This window comes from Podarcis liolepis (assembly GCF_965112155.1).
Source record: "Podarcis liolepis genome assembly, chromosome: 3".
Taxonomy (NCBI): Eukaryota; Metazoa; Chordata; class Lepidosauria; order Squamata; family Lacertidae; genus Podarcis; species Podarcis liolepis.
Window position 1 is genome coordinate 105,466,883 of NC_139557.1, and position 27,819 is coordinate 105,494,701.

General features: G+C 47.0%; 1 protein-coding gene and 1 long non-coding RNA gene across 2 annotated transcripts in view; one reads left to right on the plus strand and one right to left on the minus strand.

Annotated features, from left to right (window-relative positions):
• The window catches only part of LOC310703018, a 429,179-nt gene that overhangs the window by 144,923 nt on the left and 256,437 nt on the right, over positions 1-27,819 (plus strand). The window lies entirely within an intron of this gene.
• The window catches only part of LOC310702485 (cullin-9-like), a 57,278-nt gene that overhangs the window by 6,773 nt on the left and 22,686 nt on the right, over positions 1-27,819 (minus strand). The window contains exons 9-34 of the mRNA XM_083493968.1: positions 24,122-24,329; positions 23,152-23,345; positions 21,754-21,962; positions 19,910-20,147; positions 18,659-18,764; positions 17,182-17,409; positions 16,725-16,815; positions 16,468-16,639; positions 16,037-16,142; positions 15,313-15,408; positions 14,488-14,663; positions 13,857-13,990; positions 13,565-13,750; positions 13,187-13,302; positions 12,464-12,646; positions 11,933-12,090; positions 11,250-11,490; positions 10,929-11,103; positions 10,396-10,541; positions 7,898-8,006; positions 6,800-6,996; positions 6,441-6,712; positions 4,261-4,624; positions 3,216-3,356; positions 494-658; positions 223-386 (exon numbers count right to left, since the gene is read on the minus strand). Of these exons, the coding sequence (XP_083350094.1) occupies positions 223-386; positions 494-658; positions 3,216-3,356; positions 4,261-4,624; positions 6,441-6,712; positions 6,800-6,996; positions 7,898-8,006; positions 10,396-10,541; positions 10,929-11,103; positions 11,250-11,490; positions 11,933-12,090; positions 12,464-12,646; positions 13,187-13,302; positions 13,565-13,750; positions 13,857-13,990; positions 14,488-14,663; positions 15,313-15,408; positions 16,037-16,142; positions 16,468-16,639; positions 16,725-16,815; positions 17,182-17,409; positions 18,659-18,764; positions 19,910-20,147; positions 21,754-21,962; positions 23,152-23,345; positions 24,122-24,329 (4,575 nt within the window). The remainder of the gene's footprint in view (positions 1-222; positions 387-493; positions 659-3,215; positions 3,357-4,260; positions 4,625-6,440; positions 6,713-6,799; positions 6,997-7,897; positions 8,007-10,395; positions 10,542-10,928; positions 11,104-11,249; positions 11,491-11,932; positions 12,091-12,463; positions 12,647-13,186; positions 13,303-13,564; positions 13,751-13,856; positions 13,991-14,487; positions 14,664-15,312; positions 15,409-16,036; positions 16,143-16,467; positions 16,640-16,724; positions 16,816-17,181; positions 17,410-18,658; positions 18,765-19,909; positions 20,148-21,753; positions 21,963-23,151; positions 23,346-24,121; positions 24,330-27,819) is intronic.

Sequence of the window (27,819 nt, forward strand, 5' to 3'; positions counted from 1 at the left end):
TCTCGCAATTATGTGGGGGCTTTTGTCATGTTAAAACCATGCTCAAGGCAGCTTACAGCTATGGAAAGGTAGCATACAAATAAAAGTATGCATGTTATGTACAACTAAGGCGGCATCAGACAAGAAGCCAAAGAAAGTTTGGGGGCACCTCCCATGCAATCCAAGTTTGTATCATTCTTCTGCCCTCTAACTAAATAAGCTAATAAACAAAAAGGCACTCACTGCAGGCAGCCCTCATTTTTCTCTATTTGAGCTTGGCAGCTCGGGCAGCGCTTGGAGATGAGTTTGGCTAGGTGCTTGCTTTGGGCTTCCACGGTCATCCCTTCATAAAACCCACCGTCATCCATCCACTGGGACATATGGCTGCAGCTGGCGGGATAGTGAGCCTGCAAGGAATTACAGAGCCCAAGCTGACTTGGGAGGGCAAAAAACCCAGGATAAAAGTCCTGTGAGGAGACAGGTGCACTTCCTCCATGGTTCATCTCAGCCTTACCTCTGGGAAATTGCAGTTGAAGCAGGAGATCCAAGAGCACTTTGAGCAGGCTTCTCCACAGCCAAGACCTTCCTTGCAGAGGATCTGATCGCAACCTTGGGGGTTGGTGCACCAGGTCAGGTTTGAGCAGCATTCAACATAACCCCTCAGGAGCGCTTTCTCATACTGCAGAAAAGAAACACACAAGTGGCAGTTCTGGAGATCTTGTGCAATTAGCAGTTTAAAAAAGGTAAAGGGACCCCTGACTATTAGGTCCAGTCATGGACGACTCTGGGGTTGCGGCGCTCATCTCGCTTTAATGTCCGAGGGAGCTGGAGTACAGCTTCCGGGTCATGTGGCCAGCATGACTAAGCCACTTCTGGCGAGCCAGAGCAGCACACAGAAACGCCGTTTACCTTCCCGCCAGAACGGTACCTATTTATCTACTTGCACTTTGATGGGCTTTTGAACTGCTAGGTTGGCAGGAGCAGGGACCAAGCAACGGGAGCTCACCCCGTCGAAGGGATTCAAACTGCCAACCTTCTAATCAGCAAGTCCTAGGCTCTGTGGTTTAACCCACAGCGCCACGGTGATTAATCTTGTGCCAGATTTAGAGCAACTTTCTGGGAGGCACTATGAACTGCTGACCAAAAAAATACAAAGTGATCTTCATCAATAGTTTTTCCTCAGACTTTCAAAGGATAAGGGATAATCGCCACCTTTAAAAAGAATGTGTTACCTAGGTTTCTCAGTTTAATCATAATAGTCCAATTGCTACAGGAGGCGTTAGTGTCATGGCAAAAGTATTAATTAATATTAGGCAGAACAATAAGCCGCCCAGAATATCTACTATGGTCTTACAGAAAGGCTAACTCTTCTGAATTTTGCAATGTACTATTATGCTTCTCAGCTAAACACTGTAGGAAGCTTGGTCGTCTTCTGAAGAAGAAAAACTTTGGTTAAAAACTGAGCAGAAGGATTCTTGATGCAGTTAAAGTAATTGACATTATCCTAACGTGATCACAGGCTTCAACTTGTTATTAAAGAGCAGGAAGGTGTCACTCTTAGGATTTCTTGAACTGTATCTCCAGTTTCAACAAAAATATTCTATACCCCGAAGGACAGCTGAGGTGAAGACCACCAAAGAACACTATTTTTTTACTTCCTTCAGAAGATTGCTTCTGTCTAGCATAATTCCAAGGTTTTAGTTTGAAATGTGTATTGGCCAATAAATCCTGAAGATACAAGATGTTCTATCAACCTGCGTTAATCAGGTATATGAGTACAAAAACTTAAATGTGATCTCCTTAACTTATCATAGGATTATGTGTATTCTAAAACTCCATGATCACATAATGCAAGTCCAAAAATAGATACTGGACTGGGTATGTTGAAAATCTCAGCTTTAGTGTTTTTTTCAAAATGTTTCAAGCACTTAAAGGGCTTGAGAGTGTGGAGGGCTCCGCAATGCCTAGTGACCTAGCAGAACTGAAAAAAGGAAAAATAAAAAAATTCCTTCCAGTAGCACCTTAAAGACCAACTAAGTTAGTTCTTGGTATGAGCTTTCATGTGCATGCACACTTCTTCAGATACACCCATGCACACGAAAAGTGCATGCACACGAAAGCTCATACCAAGAACTAACTTAGTTGGTCTTTAAGGTGCTACTGGAAGGAATTTTTTTATTTTGACTATGGCAGACCAACACGGCTACCTATCTACTACTGAAAAAAGGAAGTTTGCTCAGCACAATTTCCAGTGATCAGGAGGTGGGGTTTCCAAACATCCCTCCTGATGAGCACAATCAGAATACTACAGTACAAGCAAATATGGAAATCTGCAGAATTTGTTTTTTAAAAAATCAGATTCAAGTATTCTTAGAGCACACACACACAAAATTAATGATGCAGAAGTCGGATGCAATCCTATTCATGAACCTGAAGGAAGTGAAACACAACTTATCCCAGTTCCCTACTAAAGTGGAAAAAGGCATTCACTAAGTCAGTCCATAAGTCCTGTACAGTAGAACCTCAAGTTGCGGACGTAATCTGTCCTGGAGGTATGTCCGCAACTTGAAGCATTCGCATTCAGAAGTGCTGTGTCTGGACACGTGCGCAGCACAATTTAGCGCTTCTGCACATGTGTGAGCGGCGAACCCGGAAGTAACCCATTCCGGTACTTCCAGAAAAGACGTAACCTGAAGCGGATGCAACATGAGGTCTGACTGTACACAGGATCTAACAAACAGGTGCCTGCAGGGCAGACAGCTCAAAACGTCTCAAGCAAATGAGATACAGTGGTACCTCGGGTTACAGACGCTTCAGGTTACAGACTCCGCTAACCCAGAAATAGTACCTTGCGTTAAGAACTTTGCTTCAGGATAAGAACAGAAATCGTGCTCCAGTGGTGCGGCAGCAGCAAGAGGCCCCATTAGCCAAAGTGGTGCTTCAGGTTAAGAACAGTTTCAGATTAAGAACGGACCTCCAGAACGAATTAAGTACTTAACCTGAGGTACCACTGTATTCTACAAGATGGACAACAGAGAAATCTTAGCAAGCAATATGCTGAGTAATGGGAGAGTTAGCATCGCTAAAATTAAAAGGATTAACGGCTTGACCTATTACTCAGATCCCAGGCTATAGGACACAACAGGTGTTCTCTCATAAGGAAAAGATGAAGCTCTTGCCTAGTGTGTAGAAGGTTTTGATAGATTGAGCTTGCGCATCAGAACCCCTGTGCCTACCTTGGCAATGACCTCCTTGGAGGAAATAATAGAGCGGATAAAGGCAGTAGTCGGCTGTGCAGGGCAGTCAGAGATGGGACATGTACAATTCAGAATCAGGTTCTGTTCAATCCGTGTTGTCAAGTATTCATTCCAGCAGGACTAATTGAAGAAGAAAAAATGAGAGGGAAGAAAACATGGGATCTAGAGATCTGCAGTATTAACAACACAGGCAGCAGTGCTACAAGTCGCCCACAAGGGGGAGAGTTTTGGAGATTTACACCAAAACCAATAGGGCTACAGTGGTACCTTGGTTCTCAAATGCCTTGGTTCTCAAACGCCGAAAACCCGGAATTAAGTGTTCCAGTTTTAGAACGTTTTTCAGAAGCCAAGCATTCCATGCGGCTGTCGGCTATTTTTTCCAGGGCACGTGCACCAAATCAGAAGCTGCACCTTGGTTTTCGAACATTTCGGAAGTCAAACGGACTTCCGGAACGGATTAAGTTTGGTGCTTTTGTTTTTGCTACTTATTTTGCGTTTTTGTTTTTGTGGCTTTTTCAGTTAATTTGTTTTTGTGACTGTGTGGAACCCAGTTCAGCTACTGATTGTGTGCCTGCGGAAATGGATAAAAGCCCCCCATTCAAATAATGACTATCATCAGTGCAGGTAAGAGAAAAACATATTTTAATTTTTATCATCTACATTACTATTATTTATTTTATAGTGCAGTACATTGATTATTGCTTTCATTCTATGGATCAATGGTCTCGTCAGATAGTAAAATTCATGTTAAATTGCTGTTTTAGGAGTTATTTTTAAAAGACTGGAGCGGATTAATCTGTTTTGCATTACTTTCTATGGGAAAACCTGCCTTGGTTTTGGAACGCTTTGGTTTTGGAACGGACCTCCGGAACGGATTAAGTTTGAGAACCAAGGTACCACTGTAATGGGACAAGGATGGGACACCCAATGTCAAAAAGCAACAATATTCTATATTCTAAGACCAGAATGGCAAGAATGAAAGCAGATACCTGCCGTCAGGACAGTAAGGGAAGCCGGACCTCACCTTGCAGCAGTAGTGCATGCAGCAGAGAACAGGTGGGTTGTCATCTTGACTCAGCAGATTCACGCAGACTGGACAGTGGGTGACAGGGCTCGAGGGCTCCTGGGGGTTTCGCACTTGCATCCCTGAGGAGAACAGGAGCACCTCTGGATCCTCTGTGTAGCGCTGAATCAGAACATCCACGTTCCATTTACAGTGTATAAGCAGATGCTGGGCTACATCTGCCGTCACACTCAGGGTATCTGAGACCCTCTGCACTGTCTGGTTCATCAGCACCCCAACTTCATCTTGGCTCATGGTGCGCCCCATGGGCAGCAGCACCGTCTCCATAAGAACCTGTTCTGTGCCGAGGCCAAAGGCATCCAACCTGAAGGCAAAAATAGCTTTATCACAACAAGTAGTACGACTCATAGGGACACAGGTGGCGATGTGGGTTAAACCACAAAGCCTGCCTAGGACTTGCCGATCAGAAGGTCGGCAGTTCGAATCCCTACGACGGGGTGAGCTTCCGTTGCTCGGTCCCTGCTCCTGCCCACCTAGCAGTTCGAAAGCACATTAAAGTGCAAGTAGATAAATAGGTACCGCTCCAGCGGGAAGGTAAACGGCATTTCTGTGTGCTGCTCTGGTTCGCCAGAAACGGCTTAGTCATGCTGGCCACCGGCTCCCTCGGCCAATAAAGCGAGATGAGTGCCGCAACCCCAAAGTCGGCCACAACTGGACCTAATGGCCAGGGGTCCCCTTACCTTTACCTTTAGTACAACTCATGCAACACATTGGCAACTAATATACACACAATAATTACCAAAATAATTACATATTCTTTATCAATCTTCTGAGACAAATACAAAACCTTATGCAAAGCCACAGAGACTTGCAAACTACCCAACCTAAGATGAACTTATAATGTCTGATTTCAATAGATTTTTCAAATGCTTAACTCAGTCTTTTGTTTTCTTTATCTTTTTAGGTAAGTTCATGAAGATACCAACAAAGAACAAGTAGGCAGGCAGGCTCCTACATCCCTGCTATGTGACATGTTAAAACGAAACATCTGGAGAGAGGGAATTAACACCAACAAAGGAGGAATGGCAGATGAAATTGATGGGAATATGTCGAATCAGCAAATTTAACTAATGAAGTAAGAGTATTTAAGGAAGAGTGGGAAATGTTTGCAGAGTATGTGTAGGGAAGTTTTTAAGGTTTGATGTTTTAGCGTGTTTTTAATATTCTTTTGGGAGATGTCCAGAGTGGCTTGTGAAGCCCAGCCAGATGGGCGGGGTATAAATAATAAATTATTATTATTATATTATTCAGTGCTTTTTTCCTGGGGGGACGCAGGAGTACGCATACCCCTAAACATTTTGTGAATCATTTACTGTATTTATTTCCCCCGATATGAACTGTAAAATGGTGATTTTCTTGAGTCAAAATGAGAGTACCCCTAAACATTTTTTTAAAGAAAAAAAGCACTGATATTATTATGAAGAATAATGTTAAACAGGTTAAAACGTTAGCAGGGTTGGAGTAAATCCAACAGCTTAAAGTATATAAAGATATGATGAGGAGGGAGAAGAACAAAACCTATGGAGAAATCAGAATATGCAGTCATATAATGGGTAACTCTATAGAACCACGAAAGGATGGGGAAGGGAAGTCGATGATCATGACTGTATCAGTAAATTGAATGGAATATGGAAAATGAATTGGCTCCCAGTACGTTTTCGAGCACAATTCAAAGTGTTGGTGCTGACCTTTAAAGCCCTAAACGGCCTTGGTCCTGTGTACCTGAAGGAGCATCTCCACCCCCATTGTTCAGCCCCGGACACTGAGGTCCAGCACAGAGGGCCTTCTGGCGGTTTCATCATTGTGAGAAATGAGGTTACAGGGAACCAGACAGAGGGCCTTCTCGGTAGTGGCGCCCGTCCTGTGGAACGCCCTCCCTTCAGATGTGAAGGGAATAAGCAGCTATCTTATCCTTAAAAGACATCTGAAGGCAGCCTTGTTTAGGGAAGTTTTTAATATTTAATGCTATATTGTTTTTAACACTCAATTGGAAGCAGCCCAGAGTGGCTGGGGAAACTCAGCCAGATGGGCGGGGTATAAATAATAAAAAACTATTATTATTATTGTTGTTGTTGTTGAAAAAAGTATTAATTTAAAAACAAAACAAAAAAGCTCATTACCTGAAAGGCAATTTGTTGCCAGGGTCTGTCCCAGAAGAAGCCTTGGCCTTTTGGCAATCAGTGCTCTGGAAGATGAGCTGAGCTTGGCCCCGGTGAGGTGTGGTGGGCTCAGCACAGATGTACTCCAGCAGCTGCGGGTTCTCTTCCTGGCGCAGGATGTAGCCCTGGCTCAGCAAGTGCAGGATGCAGGACAGGACATCCGTGCTGCTGCAGCAGAAGCTCAAGAATTTCAGAGCTGAGCCAGACTCCCATTTCTGGCAGGCATCGATCACCTGGGAGAGGCAAGAGGAATGAGTTAGTCCCTGCGCTTCACCTACCAGTCGGACTGCGCTGCAAGGCCCCGTCCCTGCGTTCCATACCTTGAACACCAGGTTGTCAATGTGTATCTCTTTCTCTTCTTTCAAGATCTGGATAAGGAGGCAGCAGATGATGTTCCTCTTCCTCTCCAGAGCGCTGCCCTCGTTCTCTTCCACATTTAAGTAGGTCTGCTTGGGCAACAGCCACAGGCGCTGGCCGGACATTTGGCTCAATGTCCCTTCGTTCAGCCTCAAGACATCTATATAATTATAATAATAATTTATTATTTATACCCTGCCTATCTGGCTGGGTTTCCCCAGCCACTCTGGGCGGCTTCCAACAAAATATTAAAGGTACAATAAAAGAATACGGGGCTTCAATTCACGGCACAGGTTTCTCCTCTTGCAATGCCTAACCTCATCTGCACCATCTGACATGGCAAACTTAACTGCTGCAGGGCAGGAGGTGGAAGTCAAAATCCCACCCACATTGCTGGGATAGCTTCCCAAGGGAATCACGGTCCTTTCCTCCCAGGGTGGATTTGATTTAAATTAAATCAATTTAAATCACAATTTAAATCTTTTTTTTACAGAAAGACTCATTCTAGCTGGTATAATCTTAATATTTACAACCAGAGGAAGGTTTCATTTTTGGAAGAATAAATTTTCAGAGTAGTTTTTACAGTTATATAAAAAATTACTGATTTAGTTATACTATTAGAAATACACTGACAGATAATAATGAAATTATTGTGAGGTTTAGTAAGTTAACTGTTTATATTTGGACAACTACTTTTCTGCTGTACTTTATCGGAAGGAGAAAAATAATCATTTCCTTAATAACAATTTAAACAATTTATTTAACTAAAACAATAACATTGTAGCATATGTATCCATGTTTGTTAACTGATGTGGTTAAATGGTTTAAAAAAAAAACACCACCACCTTAGACTGAGTTTTAGCACACGTGAAAAACTTAAAACAAATCCTTATTTCCTGATGAATAGCCTTTGGACTACAATGTAACTTAAATAGAAAACTATCTTTAGAAATATTTTTCCTCCAAAAGCATTTTATTTTAAAAATCCGATTTAAATAAAAAAATCTGATTTTTTAATTTTTATCCACCCTGTTTCCTCCTCCTCTGAACCCCACACTTACTCTGACTCTGGGTCAGGATCCCATTCTCGTTTGTTAGAGGTTTCAGCGCATGATGCAGGAGGACGGGGGAAAGATCCGTGGCTTGTAACAGTGTGTCTACCGAAACCTCCTAGGAAAATTAAGGGGGGGGGTATGGAAATGAAGGTGAGTACACAGAGGAAAAGGAAGAAGCAAAGAAATAATGGGGCATGTAGACTTTCGCCCCAGAGTTCTTGCAAGGAATACTGCAAATGCAATAAAAGAAAACCCACTTTTTAGGGTGGAACCCTTGTGTCAGCGGAGAAGCTTCCAAGGCCCACATGCTAATGAAGGTGGGTCTAGAGGTAAAAGTAGGCAGAACAATAAGTGTACATTTTACCTTTGAAGAGTAAGCTACTTTCTACACATTATACTTCTGGGAAATGATATACAGTGGTACCTTGGTTCTCAAACGCTTTGGTTCTCAAACTCTGAAAACCGGGAAGTGTTCCAGTTTTCGAACGTTTTTCGGAAGCCGAACATCCAATGCAGCTGTCGGCTATTGTTTCTGAGGCACTTGCACCATCAGAAGCTGCGCCTTGGTTTTTGAACATTTCAGGAGTCAAACGGATTAAGTTTGGCGCTTTTATTTTGCATTTTTATTTTTGAGGCTTTTTCAATTAATTTGTTTTTGTGACTGTGTGGAACCCAGGTCAGCTACTGATCGACTGATTGTGTGACTGCGGAAATGGATAAAAGCCCCCCATCCAAACGACGACTATCATCAGTGCAGGTAAGAAAAAGAATTAATTTTAATTTTTATCATCTACATGTCTTATTTATTTTATAGTACAGTACATTGATTATTGCTTTCATTTTATGGATCAATGTTCTCATTAGATAGTAAAATTCATGTTAAATTGCTGTTTTAGGGGTTGTTTTTAAACTTCTGGAACGGATTAATTCATTTTGCATTACTTTCCATGGGAATGCATGCCTTGGTTTTGGAACACTTTGGTTTGGAATGGACTTCCAGAACAGATTAAGTTTGAGAACTAAGGTACCACTGTACAATGAACTGGGGGAAAAGGTTGAAAATATCATTTCCTAAGAAAACAGAAGCTTTTCTTTTAGGTATTATAAGACCAGAGATCCCAAAGGATCAGACGAAACTATTTATGTACACGACCACGGCTGTGCATACTCTGCTAGCCCAAAAATGGAAAGATGGTACAACGCCGACCAAAGATGAGTGGCAGGCAAAATTGATGAACTATGCTGAGATGGCAAAACTTACGGGAAGAATTAGAAACCAGGAAGAGGAGGTCTTTAAATAAAGAATGGGGAAAGTTTGTAACTTATTTTAAAAACTATTGTAAACAATTACATATACTGGTAGGATTGACAGAAAACTTGTAGTAAAAAATTGAACTATGGATTGACAAAGGATTTATAAAAATGGAGTAATGAAAGAAATGCAGAGAGGAAAATTATTACATTAAGAACTACAATGGGGGGGCAGTCAAAAGGGATTATATGCTTATACATTTAATTCATCTGTTTATGTAAAAAAGAAAATGCAAAAATAAAACTTATATGTAAAAGAAGAAGAATGGATTCCAGCCACACAAAAACATTTGGGAACACTGAGGGGTGTGTGGCCTCGGGAAATGTTCTGAGGACTAGACAGCTGTATTTGGCCCCTGGGTTTCAGGGTCCGCTGCCTTAGGCCATCATGCTGGTCTGTTTGCAGAGCTCCCAGGGAAGAAGAAGAAGAGCTCACAGGCAAAGAGATGCCCAGTACAATGAAGGAAGACTCAGCCCAGGTCGCCCCATGATTGCAGCACCATTGCAAAGCATGGAGTAATGTTTCCAAGCCCCAAACTGCAGTGCTGAGACTCTGGGGTGAAGGATTCTTGGCTGTCTCAGAATATGGAACCTTAAGCTCTCACCAATTCTGTAGGTCTTAATATTTTCACTAAATTTGGGCAACAACTGCCTGCAGCAGCTAAATTCTCAGCAACAGAATCCAGAAGCCACCTACAGCTTAAATCAGATAAGATAGCTGGCTGAACACAGGCTGGTGAACACCCTCCACCTTGGTAGCTCAGTCGGTAGAGACACTTAATCTCAGGGTTGTGGGTTTGAGTCCCATGCTGGGCAAAAGATTCCTGCATTGCAGGGGATTGGACTAGATGGCCCTTGAGGTTCTTCCAGCTCTACAATTCTATAATCTAGTGCCATTGATCTAATTCCACCCCAAACTTCCTACCATCCCCACTGTAGTCATGCACAAAAGATCCTGGTTCTATGACAAAAGGTAGGCTAAATGGATCTGCAGAGTAAGCTCCCGAAAGAGCACATCCAGCATTTGCTTAACAGGGGCTGGGTCCCAGTGAGGATCCTTAGGATCTGCAAGGATCAGTTCCCATCCTGCAGGACTTTCAACTCTGCTGTGCAAAATTCAGAGGGTGACTGCTTCCAAGTCACGGAATATGCCCTGCTGATGGCAAGCAAGTGGGGATGAGGGAGTCTCAGACCTCGGCAGTGTTGAAGCAGAGGAGGATGTACATCTGCAGGGTGGAGACGTGCAGGAGGCAGCCCTGGTACTCCAGCTCCGCGTGGCCCAGCCACGTCCACTGCAAACGCCGCGGCTTGGTGTGCTCCAGCCCAAAGCGGCTCTGACCTGAGAAAGACAAAGGCAACAGTCAGGGAGAAATACAGCGGCAAGACGGGCAACACTCTCTCTGCCTCTCTGCTCAAGGACAGGATATCACAATACTGGGGTTGGAGAAGCATGAACAAAACACAAATCTTTTTTTTTTATTGTCTCATCCCACGTTCCGTAGATTAGCCAGATTTTCCAAAGATTATGAACCTCTTAACGCTGCCTCTCTCAAAGGATGGTTTAAAGACTCACAGCTCCCTGCGAAGGTTTGTATCATTTCTTTATAGAAAGTTTGATGGTTCCTATTTCCAAGTTCAGTGTCTTGGGTAAAAGTGGGGTCCACCTGCCCCCCGAAACTCAGCCTGAGAGAGGCAGGGCTGGGCTCAAGAACAGCCTGGCACTCACTCTGGGTGTAGAAGTCAGCAAACTTGCTCAGGTGCTGACTGAGGGATTCTGGGAAGAACCTGGCAGGATCCTCCAGGTAGCAGAACGAGGAGATGGTCCAGCAGCGTGGAGACAGCGCCAGCACCTTCACCTCGGCCTCTTCCTCCCGAGAGAACAGCTGCTGCGCCTCCACCATCTGGGGAAATACAGAAGGTCTGTGGCTTTGGCGGACACTGCCCAGGCAGTGTCAGCGGAGGAAGCAAAGGCCTTGGGGGCAGAGGACCTCCTGCGTGGTCCACAGGGATGGGGCTCTGCGCTGCTGGCCCCTCCTTCGCCTCTCACCTCTCCTTCCTCCATCTCCTCCTCCGCCTCCCAGTTCCCGTCCTGGTCGAGTTCCAGCAGGTGCTTGTCGAGCTGCTCCAGCTGGAAGAGGTGGAACTGCTGCTGCTGCTCCTCCAGCTCACTCAGGTTCTTCAGCATCTGCTGGGGGAAGCGGTTGGGGAAGCAGAGCCCAATGTGCTCCACCACCGCACACTCCAGCCACGTCTTGCCCTGAGACAGGAGCCGGTCTCCCAGGTAGTACCTGCGCAAGCAGAGAGGGCAGACCCATCAGCCCAGACCCCCCTCGCCCCTCCTGCAGGGCAGGCCAGCCTCACGTACAAGAGACCCAGGAAGGAAGGAAGGAAGGAACCCAGCAGCTGAACCGTCGCTCTCAAGTCATTCTTCCTTATGGAAGTGCCAGGAACAGGCTGCACCACTTCCTGCCCAACGCCTGCGCCGTCTTCCAGAACAACGTGATAAGCAGCTCCTTGGGAATATGGGAAGCTCCCTTGGACTGAGCCAGGTCCCTTGGTCCCTCCACTGACTGGCAGTGGCTCCAGGGCTTCGGGCAGGAATATCTCCCTCCTTCCTGGAGACTGAACCCAAGACCTTCTGCCTGTACGGCAGCTGCTCTCCCCCCCCCCCCCCGATCTCTGCCCTCCCCAGTACAATTCCACATGTCTGCCCCACGAAGGCCTCCTCACCGGTAGAAGTGCTCGAAGGTGTTGGCCAACTCCAGGCCTGCCAGGAAGAGGACGGGCTCCAGGCTCTGCTGCAGGCGCCGCAAAGTCTCCACGTTGCCAGAGTCCGCCCAGCTCTCCTGGATCCACCGGTCGATGTAGCGGGCAAACTGCTCACTCACCTGTTGGCCACAGAGCAAGAGGCACCAGTTGAAGCCGGGAGAAGCAGCAGGTGGAGCTTCCATGAAGGGAGAGGGGGGGGCAAGGGGGCGGAGGGGATTCCTCCCTCCAAAGCAGCAGCAACGCCTCCAGGGAAGGGGATGGACAAGGCATCTGGGGAAGATCCCAGAGGGGGAGGCTGGCTGCTCTGTGATCAGGCCAGGGGAGCCAAGCAGGCTCTGAGATGAGGCCACGTTTGACATCCCTGGAACTGCAAGGGGCAAGGCCAGGCTGCCTGCAGATCCAGGGGGGGGGTGTCAGAGGGACAGTTCTGCTCCTTGCAAATGAGCTCCCCCATGACTAGGCCGTGCCCCCCACCCTTGCACACTTACTCACATGCATGGCTGTCAGGAAGGAGAGCTGCAGCAGACCCCCCGAGAAGCCGTGGCACAGGGCCAGCATGAAGGACATCTGCTGCCCAAAGAGCTCCTCCATGGCGGTGCGGAGGCGCAGGTAGGTGTTGCAGTAGCGCTCCACAAAGTCCAGGGCCTGCCAGGAGGACTCCAGGAACAGCTTCACCTGGGCAGAGGGACGGCAGGAGCACAACAGGGTCAGAGCAACCCACACGCCCTTCTCTGGCTCCCTGGGGCCTGCCTGGAAGTCTTCCAGCAGGCAGGGATGCCTGGCTGGTTGCCTGTCCTGGGTAGCGCTAAACACCCTTTATCTCATCTTTTGATTGGCTGTCAGTCGTCAGGAAAGTCTGGGCATGTGACTGGAACTGGGGCAGAAGTGTCAAAATCAGAACGAGGCTCCCACCTAATTTAGCAGCACCACGTAGAGCTTGGAGCCAGGAGACCCCCTTTCCTGGGAGAGTCTGGTCCACACCCAGTCCTGTTCTGCAGCCTCAGCTCTCCCCAAGGCTGCCTTCCCAGTAACCCCTTAATAGGCAGGGAAGCAGCTGCATGCAGACACAGTGAGAACAACGCAGCAGGACTAGTGAATGGTCTGCCATGGAAGACGTGGCCAGGAAGACATCTGTTTGCAGCAATGGAGAGTCGCTACGCCGCATCTCACCCTGCTTGGCGCCCCCATTCGCACCTGGTCCTCTGCTCCCCCTACCTGCTGCTGGACCACCCCTTTCCAGCACTGGGTGATGCCAGTGGTGCTGCTGGGCTTCTTCACGGCTGCCTTGACAGTCCCAGAGCTCGACTCTTTGTTCTTCCCGTTCTTCCCATCTGCAAAGTGGGGGTTGTGCGGCGTTATTCACGGGGACCGGAGCACCCAGGCACCCACTTCTGACTATACGGGACCTTGAGGGCTCTCCTCCCTCCCCAGTTTTCCCACCAACGCCACCCCCCTTGCAGCCCCGGACGCGAAAGACACTCTTGCTCCTGCCAGAGGCTCCCCTGCGGTGACCTTCCCACCTTCAGTTCGGAAACGGGACCTGCCCCCCCTGGGCTGTCCATCTGCCCAAGCAGGGAGTGGGGAGACACTCACTGGATTTCACTGGGGGCTTGAGCTCCTCGGCCTCAGGGCTGCTGGAGTCCACGTGCACCAGCAGGTGGCTCAGGCGCCGGACGCGAGAGTTGAAGATGGCCGCCCGGCTTTGGGCACTCCGGGAAGCCTCCAGGTTCTCCAGGTATTGGCTCAGGAGCCAGGAAAGGGGGCTGATGCCGCTGGGATCTGCAGGGCAGGAAAGAGTCAACACGGAGGGCTGCTGGGAGAGGGGAGGGGAGGGGAGGGGAGGATGTGGCTCCTGAGGACTTGTGCCAGGAAGGAGATGCCATACCTGGAGTGGTGATGCTCTGCACCAAAGGGCTGATCAGAGCCTCCCAGCAGGTCTTGCCCAGGGCCTGGGCAGCTTCGTCGTCGGGAAGGAAGCGGTCGGCAAAGACCTGCTCGTGGCGTAAGGCACTGTTCAACCTGAAAGGGCAAAGGGGTGGAGGGTCAGCTGCTGACTTGGGTGACGCTTGGAGGCCTATGGAGGTCAGGGGCAAATGGGCTGAGAAGCAATGGCTGCACAGGGTGCGGGACAAAGCAGGGCAGGAGCTTGAACAACATGAAACCCAGCCAGATGGGTGGGGTATGAATAATAAAATTATCATCATATTATTATTATTACTGAGATGGAGGGGGGGAGGAGCAGGATGGATATCTTCCGACAGGGTTTCCCAAACTTGGGTCTCCAGCTGTTTTTGGACTACAACTCCCATCATCCCTAGCTAGCAGGACGTATGATCAGGGCCGAGGGGAACAGTCCATAAACAGTTGGAGATCCAAGTTTGGGAAACTCTGTCTTGGGGTAAGCGTGGGAAGGGCTGGGAATGTGGACCCCCTCCCAGCGCAAGAGGGAGACCCCTCCCTGCCCCGCAGGACACCCCTGCCCCTCCCCACCTGTGGCCCCAGGGAAAGGGCAAGACCTGTTGAAGAGCTGCAGCAGCTGCATCCGGTCTTCCGAGATTTCCTGGCACCAGGTGTGTGCCTTGGTGGTGTAGAAGAGGTACGTGCGCCGGCACAGCTGCTCCTTGAAGATGGGCCAGAAGGTGGGCTTGGGGCCCAGCACCTCGATGCCACGCACGCGAGTGTCAATGCCCCCCTGAGAACGACATGGACTTCTCCAATAAGGCAATGTGTTATGTATAAAGAAGGAACTCGCTATTTCCATATGATCAAAGTTTGCCCACCCACACTCATGAACATATTTCTCCAAGTTATGGTATAACAATAAGAGAGCCATATTCCACCCACTTAACACAGAAGAGTACTGTGTTTTACACTCTTTTATGTAGTAGCTACTCTTTGTCTTTTCAAAGATAGCCATGCTCTTCTGCATATGAGATGTGCTGTAAAGGAGCTGCAAAATGTTTGTGCAAACCAAAAAAGTTCCAAAAAACAGTGCAGCATCCATGAAAAACTATCAGAATGTGACCAAGCTACAAAGTGTTAAGCTGTTTATTTGTCACTTGTCGTCTCACAATCTATACCCTCTGCACTCGCATTAACAACATTCCACAATGTCATTACGGCAAATCTATTCCTCCTTGAGAAGCGCTGCATTTTCTCAGGTACGGATCTCAATCCTTCAAATGCTTGGAAAATGCAATATTCTAGAAACACTAATGCTATTTTGAGAGAAGGTGTGTGGATGGGTGAGCTTGGGAATTCAAAATAAATGCCCTATTAATGTGCGGAAACTAATTGTACAGGATATCAAAGCTCCTCTCCGTTCCACTGTACATCCCTACCTGCTGACAACGCTTGATTTTGATTTGTATGATGGGCCAGAAGCGGGCCATGTTCTCCAGAAGAACCACCCTGCTGGCTGATGGCAGGACATTCAGCTGTAAGGAAAAGAGCCAGAGTCTCACCTTGAGCTAGAAGTGCTAATGCAGTTAACTATCCACCCCCCTGCCCCTGTGCACACCCTTCTTCTCTGTGTTCCCCCCGTTGATGTAAAGAACCAGAGCCCTTCTTACTACAACTGTAGAGAATGTAAAACCAAACAATTCACAGCAAAGGTACATAGGCAGCTTTTAGGGAAATCAGGAAGCTGCTCCATAGGACAGAAATGGGAAGAGAAATTTAAAGAGACTATCCTCTCAATAGATGTTAAGTCTTCTGTGATGGAGAAAACCTCATTCATTTTTCTGCATTATCAATAAGGCAAGCTAAATCTTTCCCTGCTCATTGATGTAATTTCTAATATACCCTTAAAAATAGCTGGGGATGGGAAGAAGGGTAGAATAGCCACTAGGAAATAAGGAAAGGCAGGTAGGCAAGAGGCAGGTCCAGTAGAAATAGGAAATCTCCAATAGGTAATCACTCCAGTGTCAGGCAATTCAACACAGATACATGCTCTATGTCAAATATTGATAATTTGGGCCCAGATTGCAGCAATATGGTGAGCCCTTCTGACCTGAAGTTCATGGCCAGAGCAGTACAGATTTACAGAAAGATTGCAGCACTCACAGTAATTAGCTCGGTAGTGATATTGGAAGAGTTCTCTCCTCCCATGACCACGATCCGGGCTGGCATGTAGCTGGAGTCCTCACTGGCCACTAACAGAGTCATCTGCCTACACCAGGAGAGAAAAGAAACAAGCGTTCAAGCTAAACCCCTGGAGGAATCCCAGCACCCTCCACAAAGCTGGTGGGGTCATCTACCCTGAAAGCCAAAAGCGTTTCACAATATACCTGGCATGAAAAATATCCACAGTTTTCACCTCTGTTCTCCGAGAATTGCTCGTAAAGAAAACCAAGCAGCCAGGTGAGCATCTCCCTAAAACCTTAGAGGTGCCAACTGCACCAACGCAGTCAAGCCCACCCTTACTTTGCTGCCTAGGAATTCCCCCAACCCAACCTGTGCAAAGAGATTCCTCAGTGAACCCCACCAGGACCCACCTGACCACTACTCCACGATGCATGTAAACATTGATGTAGTGGGAGCCAGTGCTGCCATTGGATTCCCAGTATGTCTTTGGGTTCCTATCCGTCAGCTTGCTGGCTCGGTGGGGGTTTGAGGAGACTTCCACCCTCTCCCAACACTTGTCTTCCTTCACCTCCACATTGGAACCTAGACCAAAAAGCAAAGTTGAATTGGATCAGGCATCACACCGATGCAGCTGCTGCTTGCTTCCTTGCCCAAATGAGTCGCTCACCCTGGCAAAGGTTGCGCAGGAACACGTCAAAGAAAGGGATGTTGATAGGCTGGTGGCTCCTCCTGTGCTCCTCTATCTGACCCAGAACCATCTGTCAGAGCAAGTGGGGCAGAGGAACAAACAGAGGCATTCTTAGTAGAGCTCAAGGCATGATCAGAACAAAGTATCTGGCTTTTGATCCCTTCAATTTCAGTAGCCTAAACTGCTGAAGAGAGCCTTGAAATTCACCAAGCATCTTTTTAGGGGAGCTCCACCATTTGCAGCAAGTCAAATGTATTATGGGGGATGAAGAAGAGAACAGAGCCCCAGAGCTTCAGAAGAGGACCACTAATCTCAGGCTGACCTCCTCTGGTTTACCAGACATAACTGGCCAGGTTGCTGACACCCCATGCCCTCCCTCCAGTTACCTGGGCCAGCCACCCCAAGCCTCATTACCCCACCCTGGTCTCAGAGTCACCTGGATGCAGCCAGCCAGGATGCTGGTGGTCATCTTCTTATAAAGGCTGGCGTATTTCTCGCAGTCGGTCACCAGGTCACGCAGCTCCGTCACTAGCAGCAGATTGGAGTTGTACCTGTCCATCGCTTTGGTGAGTGCCTCCTTTGTGCCCACGCGACTCATCACCACGGCACAGTCTTTGTTTGTGGTGGCCAGGCGATGCAGGAAGCGAATGAACTCCTGCACAACCTACAGACGAGAAGACAGCAATGGCAAGATGGTGGAGCACAGGGCTGGGTTCTGCAACCAGCTTCTTCAACAACGTTCTGGACAGCTCTGGGGAAGCCACAGCCATCCTCTGCATCTCCATTCCCTTCTTTAAGCTGTCGCCTGATATATTCCCCAGGTGGCCTAAGGCTTCGTCTCCAAATTTCCCCCAGTGGGAAAATGCTGTCAGACCAGAAGTCAATGGACAGCTTCAAATGCATCTACATGCTTGTGGCTTTCTGGCTCTGCTGCACTCTGGCACAGTTCCAATTCTGTAAACTCTGGCTTTCAGTTTAATGAAGGAAGATGGCGCCCCAGTTAGTCCTATTCAATCTATGGACAGACTTTGATCTGTGTGCAAGACCACACAGAAGCACACTAAGACTCACCTGGAGCATTGTTTCCTGCTTCTGGAAGGGAGGTGTGAAGTGATTACAAGAATGGATTCTAAGCTCCCTAGAAAAGGGATGGAGAGCTTGTAGCCTCCAGATGTTGTTGGACTCTCATCAGCCCCAAGCCAGCATGACTGGAGTTGTAGTCCTTGGGAGGTCACAGGTTCCTCATTCCTGCTCTAGGACCTTCCTTGTGGGGGTTTCCTTGTATTTTTGTTCAACAGGCATATCTGGTCTTTTGGGTTAGCCCCACCAAATCAGCTACTCGCTTTCATTTAGCTAAGTTTTTATATTCCTTGAATTTGCCATGGCAAGTTGACAGTCTAGCAGCCTTACTTACACACAAACTCAGATAGGTTTCAAGCCACAAAACAGATATTTATTATTTTAAGTCCATTCCGACCACACATGCCTAGCAAAGAAAGGCAAAGGAAGCCCAACCTGTTGTAAAGCTCCCCAATATGGTTGCTTAAAGTGACCTGGAGAGCAACTGTTTAAAAGGATGGACTGAAATAATGATTGGCAATTGACGTGCAACTGGATTGGTTTATTTATCCATATGCACATTTGCCAGTCCCAGAACACCCATCCCTGGTGACTCAGTTGCCCTGGCTGCAGAGTTGAAACCATGAGTTTCGCCAACACACTTCTAAATTTTAAATGTGAGGTTCTAGCAGGACAAAAAAATTGCTTTTCGTCGACTAAATTTGGTTAGGGATTTGCAACTCAGTATGCAATACAGATGCTCAATATTATTCTTCATCTTGGACGATCTTCAAATGACTTCCACCGCACCAGCCCCTCTTGCTTTCAAGCCATATACCAATTGAGTCCCTCACCTCCCGGTCATTGCTGTTGGCGCTCAGAGAGGACAGGCAGGGCTCAATGCACTCATGCCAGGGCAGTGCATCCTCTTGGGTACTGTCCAAAAACTTATTCAAAATCCTGCAACAAACAAAAAACGGTTAAGAGGGAAAACAGCAAGTTCTGCCTTGTCTTGGACCCAAGTGCAACAGGGCTGCCCCTGCAGCTCAAGAGTCCATTCTAATAATGTCTCTCTTTCTAAAGCAGGACAAGTCTTCTTTTCCCTTTGCTTTTAAGATGTGTGGAAACCCTATAGAACGGAGACTCCTCTACAAGTCAAGCTCACTACAACTCCTACAAGAAATGCCACCCCCGTCATAGCACATGATTGCCTTGAGAATTCCCCGAAAATGTTTGGTAACAGCCACAACAACCCACCAAGCTTTCTCCCTCATGATTCTGATCATAAAAGCCACCTCTCAACACCAGTATCCTCTGCTTAGTTCCTTCACATGCGCTCTGAAGGACTACAGCTTCCCTACATTGTCTCTGCTGGAGAACCTCCCCATTCGCGGAGTCCTAAATTCCCGGATTCCAAGTTTTAAGAAGTTCTACAGGTTTCCACATCTAACAGAAGATGAAAATCTATAAACGTAGGCTGCTTAGCCAACAACTCCCCAAGTCTGACAACCTCCCATGCCCTATGCCAAGTTTAAGACGCTGCAGAAAACACCAGACAATCACATTGTTTGTTGGTCTGTTCCCAGAAAGGTAAGATGCCCCAATTTAGGTAACCACTACTCAAGGGACAGGGACGCGGGTGGCGTTGTGGTTTAAACCACAGAGCCTAGGACTTGCCGATCAGAAGGTCAGCGGTTCGAATCCCCGCAACAGGGTGAGCTCCCGTTGCTCGGTCCCTGCTCCTGCCAACCTAGCAGTTCGAAAGCACGTCAAAGTGCAAGTAGATAAATAGGTACTGCTCTGGCGGGAAGGTAAACGGTGTTTCCGTGTGCAGCTCTGGTTCGCCAGAAGCAGCTGTACGCCGGCTCCCTCGGCCAGTAAAGCGAGATGAGCACCACAACCCTAGAGTCGGCCACAACTGGACCTAATGGTCAGGGGTCCCTTTACCTTTACTCAAGGGACATTGGTCTCCCTGCATCCAATTTGCCTTAACACTCTTCTGAACCATCCCTCTCCACGCTATGACAATGACATGCACGAGTCCCCCCACCATTTTTGCAGCCTCTGACCCAGGCACAGCCGCGCTTCCGTCTTTTCCAGCTCACCTCAGCATGCCCATCTGCACAGTCTTCTCAGCTCCCAGCTGTTCAAGGGTTTTCATCAACATCAAGAAGTGCTCACGGTCCGGCAAAAGCTCGGTTCCATTGCCCTCGGGGCAGACACCCTCATCACAAAGGCAGCGTTCCAGGGCTAGCACCACCTCCTTGGAGAAGTTGGTCTCCTGGAGGTTTTTCAGCAGGGTGGGGACATCCATGTCCTTCAGCTCAAAGGAGGTCTCAGACTCTGGGGAGGGAGAAAAGGAGAGATGAGGATAGGATCCCTGTGAGTTAAAATGGCACTCTCCCAAAATGAGTCGTGGAAGAATCTTAGTTGGTGATCGTGCCTTGTTGAGTACGATTAGAAAAGCCACATGAGGAATTGCTGGGGCAAAGGTGGTTTTAAGCCTCATGTCTTTTAAGCCTCCTAAAGAGAGAAAAGAGTATCACACTCTCTGCAAGCATTTCAGATCCCTCCTCCCACGCCATACACTGGTCTTGCAGTCCTCCCCCAAGCCAACTTGGGGCACAGGGAGGGGCGGGAAGCCCAGTTGAGCAACCATAAATCCTTCTGAAGAGCTTTCACTGATGGGGCTCATTAGGTGAATCCCGTCCAGTGATATCAGCAGCTGGGGGGGGGGGGCGCAGAGTGACAACTGCACTACCATTATGAACCCCACCCATTAGAGGGAGGCAGATCTTATTCAGAATTACTTGAACCAGTTTCCTCTTTCGATAAAGTGTCCCCCCCCCCCCCAAAAAAATGAGCCTATACATAAACAACTTCCCTGGCTCCATAAAAGAAATATGAGATACTGGCACTGTGTGTTGGTTGAAAACAAAACGAGAATTAATCACAGAATTGGTTTTGCTTTCAGCTGCAGGTTGAGATGAAGTAAGAATGTTGGCTTTGATTATGAATCGACCTGAGCACTTTCTGTAACTTTTGGTTTGGGATTACTGAATGGCATTAAATGTTAGTCATACACAGAGGAGACACATGGAAATTAGCAACCCAAGTCCACTGATTTCAATAGTTCTGCTCTGATTATGACCGACTTTGGATATCGGCCTATATGCATTTGTGGCTTACCCTGTCTATGAGTCCCCTTCTCAGTAGAAGCCCTGTGCTTGCATTATGGTGTTTCCCCCTCATTCCTTCCACTGTGCAGCCCCCTGAATTGGCTCAGGGTGTGTGTGAGATCTCCCACAACAGCACATGAGGCATGACAGATGGTGGATTGTTCCGTCTGGCAAGCTGAAATAGCATGATTGTCCATGGGTAGGCAAACTAAGGCCAGGGGGCTGGATCCGGCCCAATCGCCTTCTGAATCCGGCCCGTGGACGGTCCAGGAATCAGCGTGTTTTTACATGAGTAGAATGTGTCCTTTTATTTAAAATGCATCTCTGGGTTATTTGTGGGGCATAGGAATTCGTTCATTCCCTGCCCCACAAAAAATATAGTTCGGCCCCCCACATGGTCTGAGGGACAGTGGACCGGCCCCCTGCTGAAAAAGTTTGCTGACCCCTGATGATTGTCTCAACATAACATTGAATTCTTCCCTGTCTACTCCCTCAGACACTTCATAGTGACGATCAGTTGGAGAGAGAAAAAAACTAATTACAACTTTGAGCCAAGCTTGTCTAATATTGTATTGGCATTCATATATTGTTACTAACAAATTTTATGAAACAACACATTTTTAGAAATGGATTCTTCTTCGTGGAAAAATAAAGCACTGGGAAGATTTCTGTCCCACATCATTCAGTGAAACTAAGCCTTTTGCAGTTCAATACTTAAATTGCAGAGGGGGACTAAGGATCAGAAACTGCAGGTCTAGTGCCATGCGTACCTGCATTCTCCTGGCTCAGCGGCAACTTATGTTCAGCCAGACTCTTCAGCACTATCCGAGCCAGGATCTCGTTGGAGCTCTGGCCAGCTCGGCAGCAGCTCTGCAGGATGGCGTGGAGGTCAGAGTTTCCTAGCTGCTCCGCCAGGCCCTTGTGATGGTTGATCAGCATGTTCAGCACCAGGAGTCCATTTTGCACTGCTGATGAAGCCCTGGGGAAAGGAGAAACAAGCAGAGGGTGACTGCCTGACCCAACTGGCATTACCTTACGAGACTATATTCAAGAACAAATGAACAGGACTATACAAGAGCAGCAACGATCGGCTCCAGAGAAGCTAGTAATTCAAACAACAGCAAATAAGGCGTGTCAGACTGGTTGATCGACATCCAATGTCCTTTTAAATGTGGTGTGGGAGAGGAGGTTATTGGTTTTTCTTATTTTTAATATATTTTTTGTGGCTTTTATGCTGTGGACCACATGAGATCTGTAGATGAAGGGCAGCGGCGGAGCAAGCCGATCGGGCGCCTGGGGCAGCACGTGTGCTCTGCGCCCAGGGGCAGGGCCAGCCAGGGCAGGACGCTCCACGGGGCCTCCAAGGAGTCTGCCTATCTCCTCCCACTCAGCTGCCCTACAGCTGAGGGGAAGGGGGCAGGCGGATCGTTTGAGGCAGCGTGGAGCCTGCGGACGTGCTGCAGGCCCCACGGTGAGTGCCGCCTGGCATTTTGTCACCCCCCTCAGTTGTGACACCCAGGGTGCCCCTCACCCCCTTCCTCCACCCCGATGAAGGGTGGTATACAAATAAAATAACAACAATAACAACAACAATAAGCTGGGTGCAAGATGGAGGAAAGGAGATTGAGATATGTCCTGATTTTCCCGGACATTTCAGTGATTCGCGCCCAGACACTGTTACCAATGGCTGAATCCTGGCGATGTCCAGGAAATTCCAGACGTATGTCAACCATATATTAAGAACATGACATTCTACTCCAACTCCTCCAAAAGAATTCCTTCACTTCAGAAGCTCTATAGCAGAGTTTCCATTTGTTTTTGGACTACAGCTCCCATCATCCCTAGCTAGCAGGACTGGTGGTCAGGAATGATGGGAACTGTAATCCAAAAGCAGCTGGAGACCCAAGTTTGGGAAACTCTGCTCTATAGAAACAAGGGCAGCAACCTCAGCCAGCCTCACCTCCTGCCATCTTACGTAACAGCCAACCTAGGTGAGGGTGGCTCTGATTGGCTCATCTGCTGCTGGTCTCCCTGCCTTCTGCCCCACCCGCTGTTACTGATCAAGGGGACTCTGAATATTATCTCCACACACTGGGCTATCCTTAGCCTCAATTAAGTTTAACCGGTTAACCTATCAGTATCTTGCCAAGGATCCCCTTTCAGCTTACCCAGGTGTGCCCAACATCTTCTCAATAGCTGTACAGATGACACAGAGCAAGTTATCCGAATCCTTCCCGGAAGCAGAACCAATGCTAGCAAAGATCTCCCGCATCATCTGGGCATCTGAGTGGTTCAGAGGGTTAGCCTTCCCACTGCTGCCCAGAAGCTCACAATTCCCAGCACCCACCAGGACTTTCAGGGCCTAGAAGGGCAAAAAGCAGGAACGGAATCAAGTTTGCAAACGTTAAAAGCCCTTCCCAACAATAGCAACCCCCACCCTTTCCATTGTAATTCAGTTTTTTGAATAGTGGCCAATTCTCATAAGTGCAAAGACTCCTGAACAATTCTAGAAAACCTTGCTTGGCATTTTCTTGTCACTGGTCAATATGCTTCCCTGACCCATTTGCCACATGCTAAGGGATAGGCTTTTCATTCTTCCTGGCCCTCCTGTTCACACATGTTACACTTTCTACAAACAGATGAAACAGACCTATGCAGTCACCAAATATGATGGAGTACATGTAAACTTCTAGGCAAAAGTGGTATCTGTGTAAAAATCCACCTTTTCTGAAGCAGGTGTGCTATCCATGCAATTTATTATGCGCCATTAACTCCCAAAAGCACATTAGTTGTCCTATTATTAATTATTATCAGTTATGCACTATTCAGAGTCCATCGCTCTGAACATGAGGAAGAGGCTAATACATTTTTCAAGTGTCTCACAGTACCTTAAAAAGGCAAACAAAAGCCAAAAAAAACTAGGGCATAAGCTCTCATGTTAGGCTTCTAAGGTGCCACAAAACTGCCGGCTGCTTTTGCTGCAATAGACTAACACTATTGCTGCACTGGAAATATGTTGTTTTTTAAAATCCGTCATGCCAATCCCTCATTCCATTTGCTTATAGGCTAAGATGCCCACTTCCCCCAATTCCATACCCATCAGGCAACCGCCGCCCCCCCCCCCCACATTCTACTTACTGCTAAGCCAGCCTGCTGGACCAAGGCTGATGCGGGATATTCCTGCATGCAGCCCAACACGGCACGCACACCGCCTTCCGTGGCAAAGAGAACTCTCCAATCGTACTTTGCCATGAATACATAAAGCAGACGCAGTGCCATCACCACCAGCAGCTTCTCCTTCACTTGGTTGCTCAGCAGCTCCACCAGCATCTTCACCATTTTCTCTCTGAGGACAACAAGAGGGCCCCTGTTATACCCTACAGGTATCTGGTCACTCACAGTTGGGCCAGCCTACGCTCTGACATGAGTCTCTCCCGAGGAGAAGCTGGGGTCCAGGGAAAGAGCTGTCCCAAATTCAGAAGAACGCACATATAAAAAACAAAGCTTGTTTTGGAACAGGACAACCCAATTCATTTTGCACTTTATTCGGATTTATAAGCCACATTATCTAAGGCCTGGGATAACTAAAACATGCTCTTGTTGTTTTTTCTTCTTTAAAGAACGTACATCATGTGAAACCATGGTTTAGTGTTACGCATGTGTCATGCTCCCACCCCTCTCCCTGTCTTTCTGATTTCTTGGTGTGCAACAAACCATTGCTTGCTGTTATATCAAAGCTGGGCAAAGTGTTGTATACTCAAAATACAGTGTTCCACACCCCCCCCCCCACTGTTAGCCCCAAAATGGAAAACGAGCGAGGTCCCAACCGAAGAATGGCAACTTAAGCTGACAGAGTATGCACATCTTGCAGACTTAACATGTAGAATAAGAGAACAAGAAGAACATACATTTAAAGAAGATTGGAAAACGTTTATTGAATATGTGGGAAATAATTGTGTACAGCGGAAAACGCTGGCAGCATTAAGATAAATTCAGCAGTGCAAATAAGTTTTGACGGATGCAATAAGGGAATACTGAATGATATAGTTTTTATAAAATATGCAGGGATTTATGATATGTAAAATGAACCATGGAAAGCGAAGAAGGGAAATCAATGATATCTTAAGGGGGTAAAATGAGTATTTTAAATTGTAAAGCACAATATATATATATATATATATATATATATATATATATATATATATATATATATATATATATATGCAGGTTTTGGTGTCTTCGGGTGTCTTCCCGTGTAAGAGTTGGGGTGTCTAGGCGACGTTTCGACGAGGTCTCACTCGTCATCTTCAGGCTGGTGCTTTCGGCTTCTTGTTACTGGAACAGAGCAGGATCTCAGTGTTTGAGTTCCTATAAATACTGTTGAGGGGGTGTGGTGTATAGCCTCCAACGTTCTGGGCAGAGAGGAAGTTCCCAGGTTAGTGTGCCTTTTCTTCTTTTGTTCTTTAATTACTTGAGGGATATCTTGAGTGATTTCTTGAGTGATATTCTGAGTACCACTTAGGTGGGTCATTAAGTGTGGATTAGTTGCTAAAGCTTTCGTGTCTTGACCTCTTGAGCTTGTGAAGAGTTTTTCTGAGAAGATGGCTGTACTGCACTTAGTTGTGCTCTGGCTTGGCTTCGTGTATAGGGGCGAGCTGTGGTTTTGTGCCCTGTGCCAGCCAGATCTGTGTAGGGATTGCAGGGGGGTGCAGCATCTGGAGGTGCCACTATGGTTTGGCTACTGGATGGAGTCTGTAATTTATCTGTGGAGAGGGTCTGGGTTAGGGTCTGGTGTGGTTGATTGGTGATGGCGTTCTGTGTGCCTCTGGTTCTGGTGTCGGTTTTTGTGGGGAGGGCTAATTTCCAGATGTCTGGCAGGCGGGACGTGTCGTCACGCTTGTTCATGTTGTGAGGGTGTTTCTCTATCTCGATGGCTTCCATGATTATTCTCTTGTGGTGATGTTCCATGTTAAAGAGCAATTTGGAATCTGCAAAATTAATTTCGTGTCCTGTTTCTTTCATGTGTTGGAAAAGAGAGGAAGTTTTTTCTTCTTTTTTGACGGCATTCTTGTGTTCTGCGATACGTGCATTTATTCGTCTGTTTGTTTGTCCAATGTACGTGGCTGGGCAGACTTTGCAGGGTATTTCATAGACCCCTTGGTTTTCCAACTGGATTTTATCTTTGGGGTTTCTGAGGATATTGGCTATTTTTTGGTTGGTGCAAAAGGCTGTTTTGATATTGTGTTTATGGAGGATTTTGCTAATTTTATCTGTAGTGCCCTTGATATAAGGAAGGAGGGCCATGCCATTGTTTTCTTCTGTGTCTTGGTTTTTGGGGGGTGTTTCTTTTTGGATTAGCTTCGTAACCCTGTTTTGCTGGTATCCATTGGCGATTAACACATTTGAGAGATTCTGTAACTCAGTTGTCAAGTGGTCTTTGTCAGCCAGGCGTTTGGTTCTGGAGATGAGAGTCTTGGCTACGGAGTTTATTTGTGCAGGGTGGTGGTGTGATTGTGCATGTGAGTAGCGGTTGGTGTGTGTTTTTTTCCGGTAGATAGTGTGTCCTAGGGAGCCATCAGGTTTTTTGTAGATTAGGACGTCAAGGAAGGGAAGTTGGTTGTTGGCTTCTATTTCCATAGTGAATTGTATTTTGGGGTGTAGGCTGTTGAGATGTGTGAGGAAGCTATCTAGTTTTTCTTTCCCGTGTGGCCAAATTACAAAGGTGTCGTCAACATATCTGAGCCAAAGTTTGGGTTTGTGTTCTGACTTGTCTAAAGCATTGGTTTCAAAGTGTTCCATGTACAAATTTGCGATGACCGGTGAGAGGGGTGATCCCATAGGTGCTCCTTCTATCTGTTTGTATCTTTGTCCATTGTGGATGAAGTACGTGTTGGTTAGGCAGTGGTTGGTCAGGTCCAGGATGTATTCGGGGGGATTGTATTTGTTTTGAATGGCTGTCAAGGCTTCATTGATGGGCACTTGTGTGAAAAGAGATACAACATCGAAGCTCACAAGTAGGTCATCGGGATGTAGGTTTTGCTTCTTTATTGTTTCTATGAACTGGAAGGAGTTAGTAACGTGTGACGCGATGGATTCTGCATAGGGCTGAAGTTGCTTAGCGAGAAATTTAGCGAGATTTTGTAGAGGTGAGCCTATGGAGCTGACTATTGGTCTGAGTGGAGTTCCTTCTTTGTGTATCTTGGGGAGACCGTAGAGTTTGGGGCATCTGGATGATTTTTCTCTGGGGATGATTCTTAGCTGGATTTCTTCACTGATAGGAGAGGCTTTTATTTTGGATTTGGTGGTTTTTTCCAGATAGGTGGTGGGATCTGTTTTTATAGGTTGGTAGGTAGGGTCTTGGAGTAGATTTGATAGTTTTGCTTGGTAGTCCGATGTGTTCATCACAACAGTGGCATTACCTTTGTCTGCTGGGAGAATGATTATGTTGTTGTCTTTCCTCAGGTTGGTGAGTGCTTTCTGTTCTTCTTTGTGTAAATTGCTTCTGGGTGGTTTGCTGGAGCAGAGGATGTTGGTGACTTCAAGTCTGATTTTATTGGCTTCATCTGGGTCGATTTTGGTTAGGCTACTGGTTAGGCTAAAATCAAGTCTGATTTTATTGGCTTCATCTGGGTCGATTTTGGTTACGCATCCCCACGGAAAACATCATATGCGGAGTCGAAGCTAGCCTAACCAAAATCGACCCAGATGAAGCCAATAAAATCAGACTTGAAGTCACCAACATCCTCTGCTCCAGCCAGAGCACAACTAAGTGCAGTACAGCCATCTTCTCAGAAAAACTCTTCACAAGCTCAAGAGGTCAAGACACGAAAGCTTTA